Source organism: Hemitrygon akajei, chromosome 8, assembly GCF_048418815.1.
Source record: "Hemitrygon akajei chromosome 8, sHemAka1.3, whole genome shotgun sequence".
In the NCBI taxonomy this organism is placed as follows: domain Eukaryota; kingdom Metazoa; phylum Chordata; class Chondrichthyes; order Myliobatiformes; family Dasyatidae; genus Hemitrygon; species Hemitrygon akajei.
In genome coordinates, this window is record NC_133131.1 from 104,084,490 (window position 1) to 104,108,536 (window position 24,047).

The 24,047-nt window shown below is 40.2% G+C and overlaps 1 protein-coding gene across 8 annotated transcripts in view; it reads left to right on the top strand.

The window, feature by feature from the left end:
• The window catches only part of vwc2 (von Willebrand factor C domain containing 2), a 158,016-nt gene that overhangs the window by 97,683 nt on the left and 36,286 nt on the right, over positions 1–24,047 (top strand). Inside the window, exon 4 of one of the 8 annotated variants that reach the window (XM_073054320.1) lies at positions 20,969–21,280. The exons of the other annotated variants lie outside the window; for them this stretch is intronic. Within the exon in view, the coding sequence (XP_072910421.1) occupies positions 20,969–20,991 (23 nt within the window). The 3' untranslated portion in view covers positions 20,992–21,280. Of the gene's footprint in view, positions 1–20,968; positions 21,281–24,047 lie in introns of those variants that run through there. 8 annotated transcript variants of the gene reach the window in all.

Here is a 24,047-nt window from a genome sequence, read left to right on the forward strand (position 1 = left end):
GTGGAAAAGTATTTAATTGGGGGAGGGCAAAATGTGATGCTATTAGGCAGGAGCTTGGGAGCATAAACTGGGAACAGGTGCACTCAAGGGAGTGCACAATGGAAATATGAAAGTTGCCTCAGGAGCACTTGCATGGGGTTTGCACACGTTTGTTTCATTAAGGCAGTGAAAGGATGGTAGCGTGATGAAACTAAGGTTGCCAAGAGAAGCTGAGTAAAGTCAAGGTGTAGAAGGAAGCATAATTAAGATTTTTAAGCAAGGATCAAACAGGACACTGAGTTACAAGGTAGCCCAGAAGGAGCTTAGGAGAGCTGGAAAGTGACATGAGAAGACCTTGATGAATAGGGCTAAGAAAAACTCCAAGGCAATCTACACGTACAGTACATGAAAAACAAAAGAATGACCAGACTGAGGGTAGGAATAAATGAACCACATGCCCGCAGTCAGAGGGTGTAGGGGGGTGATAAATAATAAATGCTTTGCTTCAGTATTCACCAGTGAAAGGGAGATTAATGAATGTGAGGACAGTTTACAACTGTTGTACAGCATAAAACATGCTAGAACTTGTTGTCATTAATGAAACCCCATGGTTTCCTTGCCTCTGTAAGTCTAGGGAAGACAACCTCTGGCCCTGCCAAACTTGGGAGATTGAGGTGCTCTCCCACCCCAAACCCCGGTTTGTGTGGATGGTGTGTAATTTGCCACCCTGCTACAAATTAGTGCCATGAAATAACAGAGTACACAGCATATGATTATAAGATTATATTTATGAATCTTAATTTGACTAAAAGGTTAGTAAAGAAAAGAACAAAAAAAAAGGGCCCATTTCAGTGAACAGTCAAATGTGCACAAGTTGGAGCTCAAAGTTTCTCCATAGTCACCAATCCTCAATCGATCTCGACCCTGGCTTTGTCGAATCAGTCTTATTCTGGGTTGAATCCTATGACCTCTTCTCTCCTGTGTCTTCCGTCTTGATCTCCTCTCGAAATAAAAACCCCAAGCTCAACCTTAGTTACCCTCACCAGAGAGACTTCTCCTTAATTTGACCATCCTAATTGGATGACACACATTTCTCCTCATTTCTTATTTCTAACAATGGGTTTGGCAATAATCTTTGACCTTCACTGGGCACAGGAGTACTACCAGAAGATTGGACAGTGTCAAATGTTATTCCTTTATTCAAAAAAGCCAATAGGGTTAATTGTGCGAATTAGAAACCAGTGAATCTTGCATCAGTGGTGGGAAAACTATTGGAGAGGATTCTTAGAGACAGGATTATTTGGAGAAGCATAGTGTGATTAAGATTAGTCAGCGTGGCTTTTTGAGGGGCAGGTCATGCTTCACAACCGTGATTGAATTCTTCAAGGAAGTGACAAAACGAATTGATGAAGGTAGAGCAGTTGATGTGCTATATAGCAAGGTGTTTGACAAGGTTCTCCATGATAGGCTCATTCAAAAAGGATTTTCCATCGGTTCCAAGGCATGGGAATGAGGGAAATTTGGATGCTTGGATTCAGAATTGGCTTCTCCATGGAAGGCAGAAGATGATGATAGATGGAACATATTCTGCCTGGAGCCAGTGAACAATGGTGTTCCACAGGGATCTGCTCTGGGACCCCTGCTCTTTATTATTGCTATAGATGATTGAGGAAGTGGAAGGGTGGATTAGGAAGTTTACAGATGACACAAAGGTTGGTGGTGTTGTGAATAGTCCAGATGGTTGTTGTAGGTTACAGTGGGACATTGAGGGGATGCAGAGCTGGCTAAGAAGTCGCATACGGAGTTCCATCTGGAAAAGTGTGAAGTGATACATTTTGGAAGTTCAAACTTGAAGGCAGAAATCAAGGTTAATGGCAGGATTCTTAGTGTGGAGGAACAAAGGGATCTTGGGAAAATTGCCACACAGGTTGATAGGTGGTTAAGAATGCTCACAGTGTGTTGTCTGTCATTAGTCAGGGCTATTGAGCTCAAGAGCCATGAGAAAATATTGCAGCTCTATAAAACTCTGGTTAGACTGCACTTGGAGTATTATGTTCAGTTTTGATCGCCTCATTATAGAAGGATGTGGAAGCATTAGAAAGGATGCAGAGGCAATTTCCCAGCATACAGCCTGGATTTAGAGAGTATGTTGATGATAAAAGTTTGAGCAAGCTAGGGCTTTTCTCTTTTGAGTGGTGAAATATAGAATTGACTTGATAGTGGTCAGCCAGGGTGGAAAAGGGTAATTTTTTTTATGCAGAGGGTGGTGGGTGCATAGAACATGCTGCCAGGGGTAGGGGTAGAGGCAAAGATATTAGGGACATTTAGGAGACTCTTAGACAGGCACATGGATGAAAGAAAAATGGAGGATTATGTGAGAGGGAAGGGTTAGATAGGTTAGAAGTTCAGCACAGCAGTGTATGCTGAAGGGCCTGTGCTGTTCTACATTCTATGAAGGCAGCTAAGCTGATCAAGATGGCAGTTGTGATTCACTGGCTCCGTTACATAAGGAATTCAGACACTGACCATCTGCCAAACGATATGAAGCACAAGGTGAAAAGGGAAAGAACCAGCTAAATGCAAGATCTTCATGGGGGAAGCTATGTCAGCAATTTGGCTGGAGCATTCAGACGTTGCAAACTAAGGAAATTGAAGGAATGTCATTGAGTATTGGGTCAAGGGCTGTGATGAAGCTGTGTGATGACAAATGCGTACTCCAGGGTGAATTTGCAATGAGAGTGTATAATATCAAGAAATGCACCTTCAGTGATGTAAAGAGAATACTAAAGACATTCTTCAAGAGTCATATAATTCACAGTATTAATTGGTTGAATTTCTAACAGTAAATGATATAGATGGATCTATTTTAGTTTAAGTCATAATTGATGCTGGTATTGTATTACGATGGAGGTGAAATACTAAAAATAAAGGGATCCCTGCTGAGACCAGTCCAAGGCTCCAGAACAGACCTGTAAAGTAAAGTAAAAAAACAGGCCAAAGAATCAGATCCAAGTGAGGTATCTCTGAAAAGACGTACATGGCTAGTGGAAAATCTTCTGCTATGAGTAACTGAAATAAAGGCATCACTTGGACAGTTACCTAATATGTTCGGTACTCAGGGACTACACACTATTTTTAATGCCAAGCAATTTAAAGGAAGATTTTGTAGACTATATAATGTGAGAGAGCTGTTCGCAGAAGCTTCAGGAAAACTTGAGTCTATAAACAAGCATAGTCAGTTCAGATGGAGAGATGTGGCTCTGGGAGTTCCAGAAAAGACTTCTTCCAAAGTTACAGAGCCCTAGAGAGAAGCCTCAGCCAAAAAGAAAAACGTGTTCAACATTGTACATTCCCTTACTAAAGCACCAGATTTTCTGTACCCAGTCTCTGGAGTGCAAGTTCAACTTTGAAGCTTCTGCCTGAGACATAGCCAATAAAAGAAAAGTCAAAGACATTTAAAGCTAATGATGCATATTTCTCTGACTTTACTAATTCCCTTTTATTTTGAATTGGCATTTAACTTTCACCTTTCATTCTTCATTCTACATCTCTTTAGTGTTCTGCATTTTAATATCCTTGAATAAATATTCTGCCAATTTTTTCCAAAATTTTTCCAAATATTAAAGCCAGGTTCAAAAAGAGTTAATACAAACAAAGAAAAGACAAAAGCCAATGCAAAAAGTAACATAATTATGTGGCCTGTATATTTTTGCATTTTCCTTTACCCACAACCTGGCAAATGGCCACCAGCGGTGACTCCAGGCTGTCTTCTATAACATGGGCTCCAAATCACAGAAGAACAGCGCAAACCATCCTATTCCAATACAGCCATCTTGCCCAAGTCACATGACCAGAGTAGCTATCTTATTAGTCTGTCTCTCGTAACAGATAGAGGATCCTAATAGTATTTTAATGATTTTCTGCAATTACCTATTAATATATGTCCTAACATATACATTATAATTGTGTTTCCTAGATAACTTAATTACTTAGATGTATCACTCACTTTTGCACATCTTTCAGTGTTATGGGTTACTGATTTTCAGGTCTCGTGATTTATCCCAATACTCTTAGTGCTTGTGGGATTTTTGTATTAGTTAATTGTTTCCACCAATGCCATTTGGGTGTTCAAGGAATATAACACCAAACAAGGATAGTTCTAAATTAAGATCTGCAGCAATTTTCAAAGTAAAGCATTCCTTTCCTATATGTGGCATTGTACTTTACATATAGGCTTTTCATTATAACATAAGCCATGATAGACAAAAATATTTTGGCCTTCAAAGGTGATATCTTTGATAGCTGTCAGCTAAATCAAAGGTTAATTTATTATCAAAGTATGGTGTGTATACAGTATAGAACTTGGAGATTCTTCTTCTCCAGAAAGCTACGAAACAGAAAAACCATGTAAGTCAGTTCAGAGAGAAACAGCAAACCCTCCACTACCTGTGCTAAAAAACAACACAATCAGCAACTCCCCCCAAACTTCCTCCCCTGCACTAAACACAACAAGAACATCAGCCCCCACATCCCCCTCCTTACTCTGGTGACACTGGTAAGTGATTATATTCTTCTTGCACAGGAATAAGGCATCAAAATAATTTTGTGCTTTCAATGTAGATCCAAATGTATCTTAAAAATGTAAGCAAAAAAATTCAAAACTCCTGATGCTGGAAATCTGAAATAGAAAGAGAAAATAATGGAAGCAATTAGCAGGTATGGGGCAGTAACATAATTAATATTCCAAATTAATAACCCTTTGTCAGTCCTAATAATAATTATCCATCCAGAATGTTAACTCTGTTCCTCTTGCTGCACAAATGCAACCCAACTTGTTGAAAATCCGGTTTCTGGTTATAGCTTTGTCAACTATGAAAGCAGACAGTGATGTTTTTGATAGAGGTATCCCCAATGCATCACTTGTCCAGACCTCTGCAAGTTGCAACGGGCCATTGAGACAGTTGTGTGTGGCCCAGGTCTGTGATGGCAATGGCAGAGATGATCAGTGATTCTAATCCAGTGTGCTTCAGGCAATGCAAATATAACAATTTAAATTTAACATTGTGGATAAAATATACACTCTGCTATTTTAGAATGCATCGAAAACAAACTTTACCAGTTATTGTTATGAGGGAGTGGTGGGCATCCTCATTGTGAAGGCTTTTTAGGCTATTAACCTCTTCTATTAACTGCACCCAGGTCATCAGGTATTTTGCACAGTAGCTGCTATTGCACCACCTCCTGTTACAAATATAAATGGTTAATCATCATTTGTATGAAGTCTTCCACTTGAAACATTAACCATTTCTCTTTCTACATATACTGTATGACCAGCTGGGTCATAACAGTATTGTTTTGCTTTCATTTTAGATTTCTAAATCTGACTGTTTTTATTTATTATCACCACTGAGCTATGGTGAATATACATAAGAGGGCCAATAATGAAGAATTTCATTCCTAATTACTAGCACAAAACAGTTCAAGTTATAATACACAATGCTATCATTACAGTGGCATTGTTTGAGAATATTTTATAATTCCAATTAAATTTTGCCAAGTACAACTAAATATTTCTTTAAATGGTTTTTGCAGGTTCTTTTAAAAACTGCAACAGGCCAGTAAATCCAGGCCCACTATCAAGTGGGCTCTTCATAGGATAAGCAAAGTTGTAGTCCAGCCAGGGAGATTCATGGCTAATTACACATCGTTTCCCTTCAAAATAGCCAGCCTTGGAAAAACCAACTAAAGTTCTATTTTCACATTTTAGAGTCCATCCTTCGGAGGCACGGAGAGAGATGTTTGCAATACCTCTCACATTCTTTATTCCTCCCATGTCTGCTTTTGGCCATCTCCTTTTAATAAGTCTTCCTTAACCCTTTTTTTCTATCAACTTTCTTAATTTGTCTTTCACCCTTCCAATTTGATATATCAGCTGGCTTTCCTTTATACGACAGGTCTGAATTTTATTGTGCAGTGAACTCTAAACTTGCATATGATGAGAATGAAGTATCAGAATTTTAATCAGACATGGACACCTCTGGTTCACAGTCAATATGATTATATTTTTTTGTTCCTGTTGCAATATTATGTATCTTACCATAATTTTTTTCTTAAGATCATTTCCATTGGTGAACTGGTACTTATCTTCCCAGCTGTTCAGTTAATCTAGTGTTTAGTGTTCTGTTAGTCGGTTAACTTCTGTTTGCTTCCTGTCTAAGACATGTTTTAATTCAATTTTCCTTTTTCTAAATTGTGTATTAATTATGTTCTGCCCACTGGATCCCAAACTTGCCTTGATCCCCTGTTTATTTCCACCCTACCACCCTTTGATGCACTTGTTATTTATCCTTACTTTATTAATCAGTAGTTATCAAAGCAAAATATAAACAATTTAATTGATTTAATATCTATTCCCATTTCTTTCATGAAAAATAATCAGAAAAAGAAAAACATAATTTGAACAGATCTGCAACCCTTCAATTTTTCCAGGAAGATCTTTATGCCTCCCTGACTGAAAAACACAGCTCTTAAGTGCAGATTTTATATACAGTATTCATATATAGCAGGTGGAAAGGGTTTTTCACCTCTTTTTTTTCCAGATAATATTGTCCTTGCCAGCAAAATACAGCTTTATAAAGCAGGTGAGAGCTTGTGCTTTGTGTCAATAGACAAGTGTTCAGGATCAAGGTGAATAGATTTTCCCATAGTGTCAGACATGCATTGCACAATGCTAATTCTTCAATACTTTTTTATATTAGTAGATGGAAAATGGTGTAGGGAAGTGTATGGTTACATACTTTGGCAGAAGAAATAAATGCATAGACTATTTTCCAAATAGGCAGTGAATTTAGAAATCAGAGGTTCAAAGTACATATATGTCACAATATACAACCCTGACATTCATTTTCTTGCAGGGAATCACAGCATATAGAAGAAACACAATAGAATCAGTGAAATACCACTACAGGATGTACAAAAGACAACAAACTGTGCAAATACAAATATGAAAAATAAATATTAATAATATAATAATAAATAAATAAGCAATAAATATCAAGAAAATGAGATGAAGAGTCCATAGGTTCTGGGAACAGTTCAGTCATGGGCAAGTGAAGTTATCCCCTCTGGTTCAAAAGCCTGATCACTGAGGGATAATAACTGTTGCTGAACCTGGTGGTATAGGTCCTGTGGCTCCTGTACATTCTTCCTGATAGCAGCAGCAAGAAGAGAGCATGGCCTAGGTGGTGGGGGTCTTTTATAATGGATGCTGCTTTCCTGTGACAATGCTCCATGTAGATGTGCTCAGTGGTGGACTGGACTTTACCACTGATGGACTGGGTTATCATTTTTTTGTAGGCTTTTTCGCTCGAGGGCATTAATGTTTCCATATCAGGTGATGATACAACCAGTCAATATACTCTCCACCACACATCTATAGAAGTTTGTCAAAGCTTTCGATGACATGCCAAATCTTTGCAACTTTCAAGAGAGTGGCGGCTCTGCACTGCTTTCTTCGTAATGGTAATTACATGCTGGACCCAGGACAGATCCTCTCAAATGATAACACCAAGGAATTTGAGGTTGCTGACCCTCTCCATTTCTGATCCATGAGGACTGGCTCATGGACTTTCGTTTTCCTTCTCCTGAAGTCAATAATCAGCTCCTTGGTCTTGCTGACATTGAGTCATGTTGTCATTGAAAAGACAGACAGACGTACTTTATTGATCCTGAGGGAAATTGGGTTTCGTTACAGCCGCACCAACCAAGAATAGTGTAGAAATATAGCAATATAAAACCATAAATAATTAAATAATAAGTTAGTCGTGCCAAGTGGAAATAAGTCCAGGACCAGCCTATTGGCTCAGGGTGTCTGACACTCCGAGGGAGGAGTTGTAAAGTTTGGTGGCCACAGGCAGGAATGACTTCCTATGACGTTCAGTGTTACATCTCGGTGGAATGAGTCTCTGGCTGAACATACTCCTGTGCCTAACCAGTACATTATGGAGTGGATGGGAGTCATTGTCCAAGATGGCATGCAACTTGGACAGCATCCTCTTTTCAGACACCACCGTCAGAGAGTCCAGTTCCACCCCAACAACATCACTGGCTTACAAATGAGTTTGTTGAATCTGTTGGTGTCTGCTAACCTCAGCCTGCTGCCCCAGCACACAACAGCAAACATGATAGCAACTGGCCACCACAGACTCATAGAACATCCTCAGCATCGTCCGGCAGTTGTTAAAGGACCTCATTCTCTTCAGGAAATAGAGACGGCTCTGACCCTTCTTGTAGACAGCCTCAGTGTTCTTTGACCAGTCCACTTTATTGTCAATTCGTATCCCCAGGTATTTGTAATCCTCTACCATGTCCACACTGACCCTTTGGATATAGAAACAGGGGTCACCGGTGACTTAGCCCTCCTCTGGTCCACCACCAGCTGCTTAGTCTTTTTCACATTAAGCTGCAGATGATTCTGCTCGCACCATGTGACAAAGTTTCCCACCGTAGCCCTGTGCTCAGCCTCATCTCCCTTGCTGATGCATCCAACTATGGCAGAGTCATCAGAAAACTTCTGAAGATGGCAAGACTCTGTGCAGTAGTTGAAGTCCGAGGTGTAGTTGATGAAGAGAAAGGGAGACAGTACAGTACGGAAACACGCTCTTCAGCCATTTAGTCAATGACAAACCATTTAAACTGTCCATTCCCATCAAACTGCTGCGGGGCTATAGCATTCCATACCCCTACCATCTATGTACCTATCCAAACATTTCTTAAACATTGAAATCAAGCCTGCATGCTCCACTTGTACTAACAACTTGTTCCACACACTCATGACCCGTTCAGCGAAGAAGTTTCCCCTCATGTTCCCCTGAAACAGTTCACCTTTTATCCTTAATCTATGACCTATGGTTGCAGTCCCACCCAACCTCAGTGGACAAAGCCTTCTTGCACTTACCCTATCCATACCGCTCATGATTTTCTATCCCTCTATCAAATCTCTCAGTCTTCTATGTTCCAAGGAATTAAGTCCGAATCTTTCCTTGTAACTCAGGTTTTCCAGGCATGGATTACCATTCTAATCTTCCAGAGGAACAATTTTGTCTTTTGCAATCCTTTTGCTATTAACATATCTGTGAAATCACTTAGGATTCCCCTTCACCTTGTCTACTAGGGCAACCTCGTGCCACCTTTTAGCCCCCCCACCCCCCTGACTTTTGTCTTAAGTGTTCTCTTGTATTTCTTATACTCCATAAGCATCTCATTTGTACCTACCTGCCTATAACTGCTATGCACCTTTTTTTCCCCTTAACCAGGGCCTCAGTATCTCTTGAGAACCAAGGTTCCCTACAGCTGTTGTCATTATCTTTTACTCTGACAGGCACATACAAGCTTTGTACTCTCAAAATTTTGCATTTGAAGTTGTCCCACTTGACAAGTACATTTCTGCCAGAAAGCAGCCTGTTCCAATCCAAACTTGCTAGATCCTTTTTAGTACCATCAAAAATTGGTCGCTCTCCAATTTAGAATTTCAGCCCAAGGACTAGACCTGTTTTTTAGCATAGTTACTATGAATCTAATGACATTGTGATCAGTAGATGCAAAGTATTCCTCTTCACAAGCATCTGTTGCCTGCCCTCATCCCCTAATAGCAGATCAAGTATCGCGCACTCTCTCATTTGTACTTCTACATGCTGATTAAGGAAACTTTCCTGAACATGTTTGACAAACCCTATCCTATCTAGTCCTTTCACAGTATGGGACTCCAAGTCAATATGCGGAAAGTTAAAATTACCTTCTATATATCTTGCAACAGTCTGCGATCTCTGCAAATTTGTTCCTCTAAATCCCTTGGACTGTTGGATGGTGTTTAATAAAGCCTCATAAACATGGTCATACCTTTTGTTTCTCAATTCCACCCATAACACCTGCTAGACAAGTTCTCCAATCTGTCCTGACTGGGCACTGCCATGACAGAACAGCATCCCACCAGCTTAAATCCCTCCCACTCTATCATGTCTAAAGCAACGGAATACCAAAATAGTAAGATGCCAGCCCTGCTCCTGCAACCAAGTCTCACTGATGGCTACAATATCGCAACTCCAGGTGTTGATCCATGCCTTAAGCTCATCTGCCTTTCCTATGATATTTCTTGTATTCTTGTATATGCAACTCAGGACAACATTTTGGTTCCTGACTTTGTCTGACATCTTAACAACATCTGTCTCCACAACCTCTCCACTAACTGTTCAGGCACCCTGGTCTCTTCCCACTGCAACTGTAGTTTAAGTCCCATCATGCAGCACTAGTATACTTGAGTGAGAGGTGGTTGTTGTGGCACCATTCAGCCAGATTTTTAATCACCTTCCTATGTGCTGATTCATCACCACCTTTGATTTGGCCAATGATGGTGGTGTCATCAGCAAACTTAAATAATGCATTGTAGTTGTGCTTAGTGAGTAGAGCAGTAGTGCTTAGCCACATGGCTGTACATATGCTGATGTTATAGAGGAGGTGTTGCTAGTCCAAATTGACTTGGGTCTGCAAGTGAAGAAATCAAAGAGCCTGTTGCACAAGGAAGTCTGGATGCTTATTGATTAGATCTGAGGGAATGATAGTATTGAAAGTTGAGCTGTAGTCGATGAAGAGCATCCTGATGTATGCATCTTTGCTGGCTGGATGTTCCAGGGTGGAGTAGAGAGCCAATGAGATGGCATCTGCTGTTGACCTGTTGTGATGGTAGGCAAATTGGAGCAGATCTAAGTCAGTTCTCAGTTGGGAATTGATATGTTTCCTTACCAATTTCTCACATCATTTCATCACAGTGGATGAAGTGCTATTGGACGATAGTCATTGAGGCACGTTTTCTTTCCCTTACTAATCAAGTCTGAATGCAGGATTCCCTAAAGTTTAACTTGCAAGTTGAGTCTGTAGTAAGGAAAGTAAATGCAATGTTCCTTTTCATTTCCAGAAGACTAGAATATAATAGGAAGCATGTAATGCTATCACACCTGATTTGGGGTATTGAGAGCAGTTTTGGGCCCCTTATCTAAGAAAGGATATGCTAATATTGGAGAGGGTCTAGAAGATGTTTACAATGATGATGCTGGGAATGAGGAGTATTTGATGGCTCTGGGCCTGTACTCAACAGAGCTTAGAAGAATGAAAGGCATTTGTATTGAAATCGACTGAATACTGAAAGGCCTAGGTGGAGTGGATGTGCATAAGATGTTTCCAATACTGGATGAGTGTAGGACCAGAAGGCACAGCCTCAGAATAGAAAAAAAATTGCTTAGAACAGAGATGAGGGATTTCTTTAGCCAGAAGCTGGTGAATCTGTGGAATTCATTGTGAGAAATGACTGCAGAGGCCAAGTCATTGGATATATTTAAAGCAGAAGTGGAAATAGGTTCTTGATTAGCAAGGGCATCAAAGGTTACAGGGAGAAGGCAGAAGAATGCAGTTGAGAGGAATAATAATTCAGCCATGATGGAATGGTCGAGCAGATGGACTGAATGGTCTAATTCTGCTCCCATGTCTTAATAATCTTTTTCTATAATCTCATTTCAAAGAGATTGCTGATACGGATTTCCTTTAATGAGAACTTCATTGAAGCCACAGAATCTTCTCATATAGTCATTAATATACATTCTTTGGAAATCCAAAAGTTGTGTGGCCACCTCCTATACTGCCACGGCGAGGCCACGCTCAGTTTGGAGGAGCAACACCTCATATTCTGACTGGGTAGCTTCCAACCTCACAGAATGAACATTGATTTCTCCTGCTTCCAGGAATTTTTCCCCTCTCCCCCATCTCTCCCATTCCCCATTATGGCTCCCCATTTACTCCTTCTCATCTACCCATCACCTCCCTCTGGTGCCCTTCTTCCTTTCTTCTGTGGTTCACTCTCCTCTCTGAACAGATTCCTTCTTTTTCAGACCTTTACCTTCTCCATCTATCACCTTCCAGCCTCTCACTTCATCCCCTTTTCCCACCCACCTACCTTCCCCCTTATCTGGCTTAATCTATCACCTATCAGCTTGTACTCCTTCTCCACCTACCTTATTCTGGCTTCTTCTCCTTCCTTTCCCATCCCAATGAAGGTTCTCAGCCCGAAATGGCAACTCTTTACCCCTTTTCATAGTTGGGGCCTGACCTGCTCAGTTCCTCCACAAGTTGTGTGTGTTACTGTACAAAAATTTTTTGCAAGGGCTCTAGCAAATTCTTCCCTTGCTTTCCACATTATCAGATAATATACTTTTCAGGGTCTGGAGATTTATCCACCTTTATGCACTTCAGCATACTCAACACCTCCTTTCATAATGTCAATATGATTGAGGCCATCACTGTTCTCTTTCCTTGAATGCACTAATCTACATGACTTTACTGTAAGTATGGAAGTACTATTTCAAGACTTTGCTAATCTTACTTTGCTCCACACATAGATGATCACTTCAATCATTAAAAGAATCTGTCCTCTGCCTAGTTACCAGTTTGCTTTTTATATACTTAAGAATCTTATAGGGATCTCCTTGTAGTGTTCTTATAGGAGAATCTTATAGAGTCTCAGCCTGGAAAGAGTCCCGACTGTGTGAAAAACATCATGAGTGGTCCCAGTACCCAAGAAGGGCCAACCAAAAGTCTTGAATGACTACCATCCAGTGGCCCTGGCCTCACACATCATGAAGGCCCTAGAGAAGTTGGTCCTGGCTCATCTCTGACCCCTGATCAGATTTGCCCTCGATTCCCTGCAGTTTGCCTATCAAAAGCACATTGGAGTCGATGATGCTGTCATCTACCCACTGAACAGAACCTACTACTATTTGGATAAGCAGGGCAGCACTCTGAAGATTTTTTTTTTGGATTTCTCAAGTGCCTTTAATACCATACACCCATTATTGCTGGGGGGGGGGGGGGGAAGCTCCATTCACTGCAGGTTGGCACTTCCATTGTATGCTGGATAATGGACTACCTGACTGGCAGACCACAGTTTGTGCGGCTTCAGACTGGAAAGTGACTGTATTGACTCTCTTCCTGTTTACCCTGTATAACTTGGACTTTAGATACAACAGGGTCATGTCATCTGCAGAAATTCTCTGATGACTCAGCAATAGTTTGGTGTATAAAGGGAGGGCAGGAAGATGAATACAGGGCCCTAATAGAGGACCTTGTCAAATGGTGCAAGCTGAACCATCTGCAGCTCAACATCTGTAAGACAAAGGAGATGATGATGGACTTTAGGAAAACTAAGCCTGCACTGCTCCCTGTTACTATTGATGATGAGGATTGATTGGGGGTGCATCTGGATGACAGACTTGAGTGCAGCACCAACACAGTGGCTGTGTACAAGAAGGGCCAGAGTCGCCTCTACTTCCTGAAGAGACTGAGTTCCTTTGGAGTAATTCTTCACATTCTACCAGTCTGTTGTTGTCAGTACAGTCTCCTTTGAGGTGATGTGCTGGGGCACTGGCATCAACACGGGTGATGCTATCAGGCTCAATAAACTAATTAGAAAGTCTGGCTCTGTTATAGGAGTTAAACTGGAAACACTGGAGACTGTGGTAGAAAAAAAGACACTACTGAAAATCCCTGCAATTCTGGACAATGTTTATCACTCTCTGCGTGCCAATTTGGCTGAACAGAGGAGCACTTTTAGTAGGCAAACAGGAGGAAATCTGCAGATGCTGGAAATTCAAGCAACACACACAAAATGCTGGTGGAACGCAGCAGGCCAGACAGCATCTATAGGGAGAAGCGCTGTCGATGTTTCGGGCCGAGACCCTTAAAGACAGACGTCCTGACGAAGGGTCTCGGCCCAAAACGTGGACAGCACTTCTCCCTATAGATGCTGCCTGGCCTGCTGCGTTCCACCAGCATTTTGTGTATGTTGCCTGAGCACTTTTAGTAATAGTCTAAGACAATTGTGCTGCTTCAAAGAGCACTATATGAGGTCGTTCTTACCCTCCGCCATTAGGCTCTATGATGAGTCAACCCCTTAGCTAGGAAGTGATGATCCCCCCTGTTAGACTCTTTGAGGTAACTTATTGTTTTGTTTTTTTTATTTCTCTTCTAATATTTGTGTATCTGTGCATTTGTAATGCTACTGTGATGCTGTAATTTTCTTTGGGATCAATAAAGTTTCCATCTACCTACTGTCTACCTTATCGGCTAAGGATATCTCATGTCCCTTTTTCCCTTTGTAATTTTCTTCTTAGGTGTATTCTTACGTCACTAATACTCAAAAGATTTACTTGATCCCTGCTGCTGATAAATGCCTCCTTATTTTTCCTGATCAGTCGTATCCTACACTCTAACAGGAACATGTTAGTCCTGAACACTCCCTATCTCACTTTTAGAAGCCTCCCATTTGCAGATATCCCTTTACTTGTAAACATCCTCTCCCAATCAATTCTTGCCAGGTCCTGTCTAATTCCATCAAAATTATGGTCACTTGTCTCAAAATACTCCTCCACTGTGGCACATCATCCACTTGCCTAGCCTCATTTTCTAAGGTTGATTGTAGCCCCTTCTCATGTCGGGCAATCTGCATATTACTTGACAAAACTTTCCTAAACACATTTAACCAATTTTGCGCCATCTAATCCTAGTCAATATTAGGGAGATTAAAATCATCTGCTTTTATATACATTGATTACCAATTCAAATATTGCATTTCAGTGCTATTGGCTACAGGTCATCTGACTGACCTTTAACACCTTCTTGGCTCTGATCCAAGCCAGCATCCATTCATTGCCTTTCTTCTGCAAGTGACAACTGGTAATTTATGGTTCTTTGTTCTCTTCAGTAACCAGCTCAAATCATTCAGGCAGACACAGGCCACAACATTCACAAGCCTGCATGTTATATCCAATGAAAGAACCGCTCACAAACAACTTCTTATTTGGAAAGTATCTCTAGTCTAGCAGATTACCTTGGTCTTCATTGTGTCTACTTTAAAACACTGATAAAGCTAAGCAACTTTAGTCCACAAAATGGTGGACGCAGAGCAGCTTCACAAAGTGACAGCCTCCATCTCTTTCAAGCACATGGCAAGAACAAAGACAATTGGATTGTCTGCTTCTACTGTTAGTGATTCATTTAAACTCACTGATTTGTAGACTGTAGTTCTTTCTGGCCAACAAAGGTAAGAGGAGAAAGATTTAAAAAGGACGTTTTTCACACAGATTACATGTGGAATGTATAATCCACATGATGAGTATATACAATGAGTTGCCAGAGGAAGTTGATACAGGTGGAAACACTTTAGAACAGGTTCATGGACGGTAGATTCACCCAGTAAATGTTGGCTGAAAAACATCACAAGGGGCTAGAAATAACAGACAGTGTGAAGATGATACGCTCCCTCAAATTTACTGAAAAGCCACACACAGGTTGAATCCATCAATTTAGGCCCCGGTGAATCAATCAGTTTATAGAGCTATAGCACCTTATAAATATTGTTATGGTAAGCATTAGATAACAATCTGATACTTTACTACAGTCCGCAAGGGCATGAGAATGTTTTTATGACAGTACTGAGTTTTACAACTGAAGCTTTTTTACATCAGTTCTTCCACTAACAACATCATTTTACCCTTGGAAGCATAAATGTTGATAGAATTCGCAAAAATAAACGTCAGTCTCAACCTGAAACAATGAAAATTTAGGGGTAATCTGGCCCAGTTCCAACTTTCCTTATGACTAACACAAATTTTGAGTTTTTATTTTGGCAGATGTGTCATATACTAATTACAGTTCTCTTAATTACATTCTTGTTTTGTCCATGGAAATGCATCTAAAAGCAATAGCAAGATAAAACAAAGGTCATAATGCCAAGTAGGATAACGGTAATTGGACCCAAATATCTTGATGCTTTGAAAAGGAAATATAAATTGACAAGTTTCCAGTTCATTGCATTATTTTATACCAAGCATGTTGATTAATTTTAGTTATGTGAGATAATCATTTGTTTGTTATCTTATGTGGAGTAAATCAGACTTAATAACAAAGTAAGGAATATAAAAGATGAAATTGACTTTTCATACAGTGACAGCTTTGACAGATGTGCATATAAAAATAATGACTGGGTAAAAAGTAGTTCTAAATGTTACCATTTTTATATTTATAACATTTCTCTCTGCACAAATATTATTGAAGGTTTATATTCAAATATGTATTCAATTGATTTTTAATGAGCTTTTGCCCGTGGAGAAGGCTACCATGGACTTAGCTTTAATGTGGCAAACAATTTTCACACTACAATTGCTCCCTGGACTCTTCAGATCTGTCTGCAACCCATTTTATAAATTCCATAAACTACTTTATATAATTTATCATATATGGTCAAAATTACACCATTTGTCCTCCATTTGATAGTCGTGCTGATTCTACATGCTAGGCATTACATTATGCTGCCTGTCCATGCAATAGTCTATCACTAATGGCTACTTGTCTGAATTAAATGAACTTTGTGACCTTAGAATGACATCGGACTGTCGCAGCACCATTATTTATGGCTAGAATAGAGATGATGAAGTCATTTCCTACATCAGTCATATCTTGATACCAACCTGCTACGTGTGACTGGGACTGATTTGTTTGTAATTGTACTCCTCCACTCAGCGTTTTACTGGGGAAAGAAAGATGTGCTGATGTTATCAAGAAATGTGGCTGCAGTTTCTGAAACTCTCTTTAAATATACTCTACACTATTTGTTGTAGTACACTTGAGTAATAGACCATTAGTTTGAAATTAGATTACACTTTCTTGGTGGATTGAAGCATCACTGAATGTAGTGGCTGCGCCAGATTAGATTCAAAGTTCAAAGTAATTTATTATCAAAGTATGTATAACGTTATACAACCTTGAGATTTGTCTCCCAACTGGCAGCCATGAAACACAGAAACCCAAAAGAACCCATTTAAAAAAAAGACTGTCAAACACCCAATGTTTAGAGAGAAAAAAACACATCAGGCCTGTAAAAAGAAAGTCCATCGAACAGCCATCACACAAACGGTAACCACAAGTAAATAGCATTCTGAACTTAAGTCTGCAAAGAGTGTTCCATAGTTTAGCACAAAGCTGAGTAAACCTCATAGAGCAACGATCTCAATCGGCCCATTCCTCACCTTGTGCCCCAGCACCCTGGTCTTTTCAATCTTGCCCGGTGTCTAAATCTCTGTCCAAGTATCGGGTTCAATGGCCTCGATGTGCTTTGGGGACAGAACCCCACCACCTGAATTCGGCCTGTACCTGACCTTTCCAATTCAGCCCCGTATTTACATCTCCGCCCGATCCGCTCTGGGGCCAGAACACTACTGCCTCGATTTGGCCTGTACCTGATCTTTCTGATAAAGTCCGGCACTTAAATCTCTGCCCTGATCTGCTCTGGGGCAAGAACACTGCCACCTCAATTCGACCTGTGCCCGATGTGGTCTGCCACTTAAATTGATCGAACCTCAGATCGGCCAACCACCTCACCTCGCCTCGGTTCTGCCACATTACATTGCCTTCAGTAGAAGTTAGAGGCTATTAATTGCAATGATCATTGTCCAGAAAAAGTGTGATTAACAAAGTATTTAGTTGTTTCCTTTGTTTAGTTAGCCACCAGCCAGAAGTCACTGATGTTTGCCAGCGCCATCTTAAATCAGAAGTGAAACCTTCTTAAATGGAAGTGAAGTGCCCTGACCTCAAAAACATTGCAATATTGGTTGAAATCAAGTGTGTAATAGCAATAGCATGAATTCTAGCTCAACAGATGGTTTGAATTGTGACCAATTCCAGCAAGAGCAAAATGGTTGAAATATATTCCCTTGATCAATCCTTAAAGGCACAATCCCTTTGGCAACCAAGCACAAGGGAGAAGGATACAGCAGTGGAAGTGGTCTCTGAAATTATGCACTTTTTGTGCTTTCACTTCAAGGTCAGCTGCATCGTTTTGCTTCAGAATTGAATAAAGTGAAGAAAAATTATTAATATGACAAACATGACACAAAACTAACTCTAAATGTTGACATTCTTGTATGTAGTTGCTTGACAAACCAAGCAGCTGGTTTGTGCTTCCAGTAGTATGAGAATTGAGCAAAGTACAGCATTATTTGTTCATTTGCCACATCCTCCAAAAAGCATTTGTTGTTAATTTGTGCATAAGCTGGACACCAATATGCACGTGGTCAGGCTCCAAAGAATTTGGGTACTGCGAAGTGGCCTAATGCTGGCAGAATGGCCTCTTAAAGCTTGAGTAGAGCTGAAGTGTAGTGCTACATGCCTCTGATTCCTTGACTGTCTCTGCCTGGATTGCTCTCTGAAATTGGTGTTGACTGAAACCTACATTGTTCAGCAATGGCTGCATTTGACACAGGGTAAACACCAAGTATAATCAATGTGGATTGCATCTGTAAATACCTGGTCTGATTTGGCCCAGAAATAATGATTTGTTTTGGTTAAATTAAATATTGAATCATGGGGCATGAAAAATAAATATCTTCTCATTTCTAGGCTTATGTGTGCTTTAAGTCTTCTGTAGGCCCCTTCCCAATTCCAGATTATTGGCTTACTGGGTGCAAATTATTGGCTGTCACCATGGTGTGAACAGAACTCCAAAGAATGACTAATCACAAATAGGGTCATGATGTAAACTTTTTGATGCTCAGAGTATGAAGTAGCATAATAAATCACTCCCTGTACACAAATGTAGCTAAGAGAGCTTGTGGTAATGGTTTGATGCAGCAAGCACAAGGACCTCTATTCAACTAACGCCATTTGCTGTAGTACTCTTGAGTAATAGACCACACTGTGTGAAGCACAGACAGAAGTCTGCTCTTGACAGAAAGAAGAAACCATCCTTACCTCACACCCTCCCCATTTACCCATTCCAACACAGCTACCAGTCTCCCACTCTGGCCCCTGCCAGTACCAAACCTCATCTATTTAAACGGGTTTTCACATACTAGCAGATTTATTATGCAATGAATAGCAGCGTGGTACATTCTGACTGGGAATTTACATAGAACGTATGATATCCAGGGTAGAGAAGCCTGCAGACATGTACTCTACTAATTAGAAACACCTTCTTCCCATCCACCATCAAATTACTAAATGATCCCTGACCTCATGAATACTACTTCATTATTCCTTATTTTGTACTATGTAGTTATTTTGCAATTTGTTGTAATTTTATGCCTTTGCATGGTATTGCTGTGTAAAAAAAAAAAATCAAAAAAAATCACAAAATATAAGCCAGTGATAATAAACCCAATCCTGATTGTAATTTTGAAAGGAGCCCTTTCTGTGCAAGAAGTGGGACCCCTGATGGTCATACAATAGGCAGTATTGGTGGAGAAGTGAAGTAGAGAAAAGGGCATCTGGACTGAAAGACCAGAACAGGTGGCGGTAGGTAATCCACTAAGTACCTCCTGTATCTAATAACATGGCAACTAAGTGTACGCCATGGTCTTCTGCCTCTGCAGCACATCCACTTCAAGGTTTGACATGTTGTGCATTTAGAGATGCTGTTTTGCACACCACTGTTGTAATTCGTGGTTACTTGAGTTACTGTCACCTTCCTGTCGGCTTGAACCAGTCTGGCCATTCTCCTCTGACCTCTCTCATTAACAAGGTGTTTTTACCCACAGAACCTCTGTTCACTGGCAGTTTTTTTGTTTCTCACACCATTCTCTGTAAACTCTAGAGACTGCTGTGCATGAAAATCCCAGGAGATGAGCAGTTTCTGAGATACTCAAACCACCCCATCTGGCACTAACAATGTTTTCATGGTCAAAGTCATTTAGATCACATTTTGGCCCCATTTTGATGTTTGGTCTGAACAACAACTGAACCTCTTGAGCGTGTCTACACACTTTTATGCATTGAGTTGCTGCCAAATGATTGACTGATGAGATATTTGCATTAATTGGCATGTGTACCAAAAACGTGATCACTGAGTGTACATGTGTGAGCTGGAGGTGCAATGTATCCTGTTTTCTAAAATTCTCACTGCTTTTGCAGTTAGAGCTGCAGGTGGAGAGCTGTACTCACATTCCTCTTCCTGAGGCAAGGAAGGTCACAGGGCCTTCACTGTTATTACCAGAAATGATCATTCCAGGAGCGCGTACAAACATCAACCACAATGGCAAGTTTTGCAATGCACTACTGCATAACGCTCCTTAAGGAAAGGAAAATTCATTTGCCTATGTAATGAGATACAGGTAGCCCAGATGCACGTTTTTCCAAATTTAATGGATCTTCTCCAATGCAGGAGATATTAGAAAGCTCGTGTATTCCTTGTGGAACTCTACATCAAACCCCAACCTATACTGAAAGGACATGGGTTTTCATTCTCTGAATGTTCAAGTATTCTATGACTAAATGCACGTAGCTATGATGGGGAAAGCTCTTTAATTAGAGAACAGAAACACTCTTTCTCTCTGAGGCATTTTTCTGTGCTTGTTGCTTCCGCTCCTCAAGTCTGGTCTAAAGCATGATGTTTGAACGATAAGGATCCTTGGCTTTTGATTACAGACATGGCTTAGCACCAGGGCCCTGAGCTATTCCAGTAAAAGCACTGAGACAATTAAAACCTGGTATCATTGCTGCTCCCCCAAGATATAACCTCACCAGAGAGAAAAAAAACAAATTTAAGAATAACAAAAGTAGATGTTAGAAATCTGAAATAAAAGCAGCAAGTCAGGCATCATCTGGGGAGAGAGAAACAGAGTTAATGAACCTTCTGATGAAAACTCTGTTTTTTCTCCTCAAACTGCTGCCTGACCTGATAAATTCTATTGGCACTCTGTGTTCTTGCCTCCTAACACTGTTGAAGGAAGGATTCCAGGAGATCTGTGACTCCTTCAATGTCTACATGAAGATTCATTTCCAGAGACATGAGAGCAGCAATCAGAGCTGGTATGCCAGCTTCCACTGTAGTATTCATAAGTTGTTTGGCTATTACCTGTGCTGCACTGAAAATTAAATCCTTTTTCTGGTTTATCAGGCTCTGGTTGCTTCATGATCTGATATGGAACAAGAATGTAAAATGCTGCAGAAAGTGTGGACTCAGCTCTATACAACCTCGGTAGTATCTACATGAGGTGCTGCCTCAAGAAGGCAGTATCAATCTTCAAAGATTCCCACTATCCAGGCCAGGCCATCTCATCGCTACCATCATGCAGGAGGTACAGAAGCCTGAAGTTCCACACTATCATGTTCAAGAACAGTTGCTTCCCTTAAAGCATTCAGCTCTTGAACCAACTTGTACAATCATAATCAGTATAACAACACGATGTCCTCTTCGACCATTTGCATTACAATAGGATTTGCTGAGTTTCTGCACCACTTTGTTACATTGATTCTTTTGTTCTGATTGTGTTCTCGCTTATTAAAAGTGTGTTAATGTTTTTCTTGTGAATGATAGTTATCTGCTGCTGTGGGCCTTGATGCTGCTGTAAATTTTTCATCGCACCCGTACATACACATACTAGTACATATGATCATAAACTTTGACATGTGATGCTACATCTCAGACCTACTGTAGATGCATCCCTGTATCTCTGAGTACAAATGACTTCTCCAACCTCATCCATACAACTGTACAGAAATATAGCTGTAAATTGGGGCACCCACTTTGTTCTCACCTATCTTCATTTCCAGTGGACTTCCAAAGGCTTTGGAAGAGTTGTCAGTACCGGTTGGAGACTATTAGTACCTCACTTTTAAATAGTAAGAACGCAACTTCAAAGTTCCCAAAAACCTTCACAGATGCATCCCACACTTGAAGCTGCAACCCATGGATATGTGAAAATGAAATAGTTTTGTGTCAATCTAAACTTTAATCTGTGTTCTCAGTTTCTTTACATGATTAGATAGAACAGTGTTTGGAAATCTCCCAGGAGCAGGAAATCTTCTCTACCATCTAATTCTGATTTGCCCAGCTACCTGAAACTGATATTTCAGGCAGTCAACTTTTGTACAAGATGGAATAAAGATTCCTATGTTCATTGTGCAAATCTGATTTTACTAAACAATCTTGTAACTTCATTCCTTAACCATTTTAGAGGGAAATAAATCTGTGTCCAAGGATTTTAACAACCCTTAAAAGATACATGATGTGAGCTACCATGGTAAATGTGAAATGAACAACAATGCTAGGCTAACTCAACAACTTCTTGTGACTCAAATATTGCTATATTTTACGAGGGGTGATTGATAAGTTCGTGGCCTAAAGTAGGAGATTAGTTATACAGCCTAGCACATTTATTTTTCAAAATAGTCCCCTCCTACATTTACACACTTAGTCCAGCAGTCGTGGAGCATACCGATCTAGGACCTCCAGGAAGTGTCCACAGCAGGGGTGATTGATACGTTCATGGCCTAAGATAGAAGGAGATGAGTTATACAGCTCTCATTACATAGATAGATACTTTATTCATCCCCCTGGGGAAATTCAACTTTTTTTCCAATGTCCCATACACTTGTTGTAGCAAAACTAATTACATACAATACTTAACTCAGTAAAAAAAATATGATATGCATCTAAATCACTATTAAGTCCTGGCGGTTGAATTGTAAAGCCTAATGGCATTGGGGAGTATTGACCTCTTCATCCTGTCTGAGGAGCATTGCATCGATAGTAACCTGTCGCTGAAACTGCTTCTCTGTCTCTGGATGGTGCTATGTAGAGGATGTTCAGAGGCTGGAAATTCAAGCAACACACACAATGCTGGTGGAACGCATCAGGCCAGGCAACATCTATAGGAAGAAGTTAATAACTCATTGGGGTGATTGATAAGTTTGTGGCCTATGGTAGAAGGAGATGATTTATTAACTTCAAACTTTCTGCATAATCACTCAGAGTTGACCTGCATATGCATGTAACAAGAGCTGTATAACTCATCTCCTTCTACCTTAGGCCATGAACATCAATCACCCATCTGTGGACATTTTCTAGAGGTCCAAGATTGGTATGCTCCACGACCGCTGGACTAAGTGTGTAAATGTAGGAGGGCACTATGTTGAAAAATAAATGTGCTAGATTTTCTAAAATTGACTCCTTCTACCTTAGGCCATGAACATATCAATCACCCCTCATATTGCATTTACGGAGTTCAGATCTGCTGTATCAATGTTAAATTTCCAGTTTACTCAAGGTAAAATAATTTCAAATTAAGTAAAAATTCACATCACCCTGTGAATTTTCACAATTTTACTTCTCACTTTTCATCAGGTTAATTAAAATATGTCCTATATAAGATAAAGTGACTTCTTCCATTAAGGAGTTAATTAAGAAGCACTTAGAAGAGTTTGCATTTAAATCAAAGTCTCTGATGATATTGTGCAGCTGGTTGAAATGAACAGGGCAGTAATTTGACGTTTCAGTCCAAAGTATACCGATAGTCTAATTAGCTGTACACCAATTAAAATTTCCCAGAGAGATGTGTGTGCTTAGTTGGTATTTTTTTCTCTTTCATTTCTGTTGTTTATTTTGTTTCAGAATTTCTCCTAAAATCTGCTTCAGCCTGATCTTGTATTTTTGCTGGTTGCCTTTCCTCCAGCTAGTCACTTCATTTTTTTGCTGCTCCTATCTTGTGCTGTTATACGCCTGTGGCACCGAGTACTCCTGGCTACATGGAGGAAAGAGGAGGCAGTGACAGTACGTCATGTTCTGTGGATTGTCTGTTTGCTTTTCTTTACTGTTTGCATGATTTGTTTTCTTTTTCTGGATGTATGACTGCCTTTGAGGTGTGGGTATTTTACATGAATTCTATTGTTTCTTTGTTTTGTGGCTGCCTGCAAGATGAATCTCAAGGTTGTATATGGTATGCATACTTTGATAATAATTGTACTTTGAACTTTGGTCAAGGATACCGGGTGAATTTTAACTCCCAATGCAGTGTAAATGGTTTGGGGCATAGTGGAGGTCCTATCAGTGGTAGGAAAATATTCTACATTGCATTTGTGAGATTTAATGCTATTTTATGAACTACCTCTTGGTATGGGATGCTTTAGAGGTCCAAATAGGTAAAAATAAGCCTGGCGTTTTGATTCAGTTTAGATTCTGCTATTTAAAAGCAGAT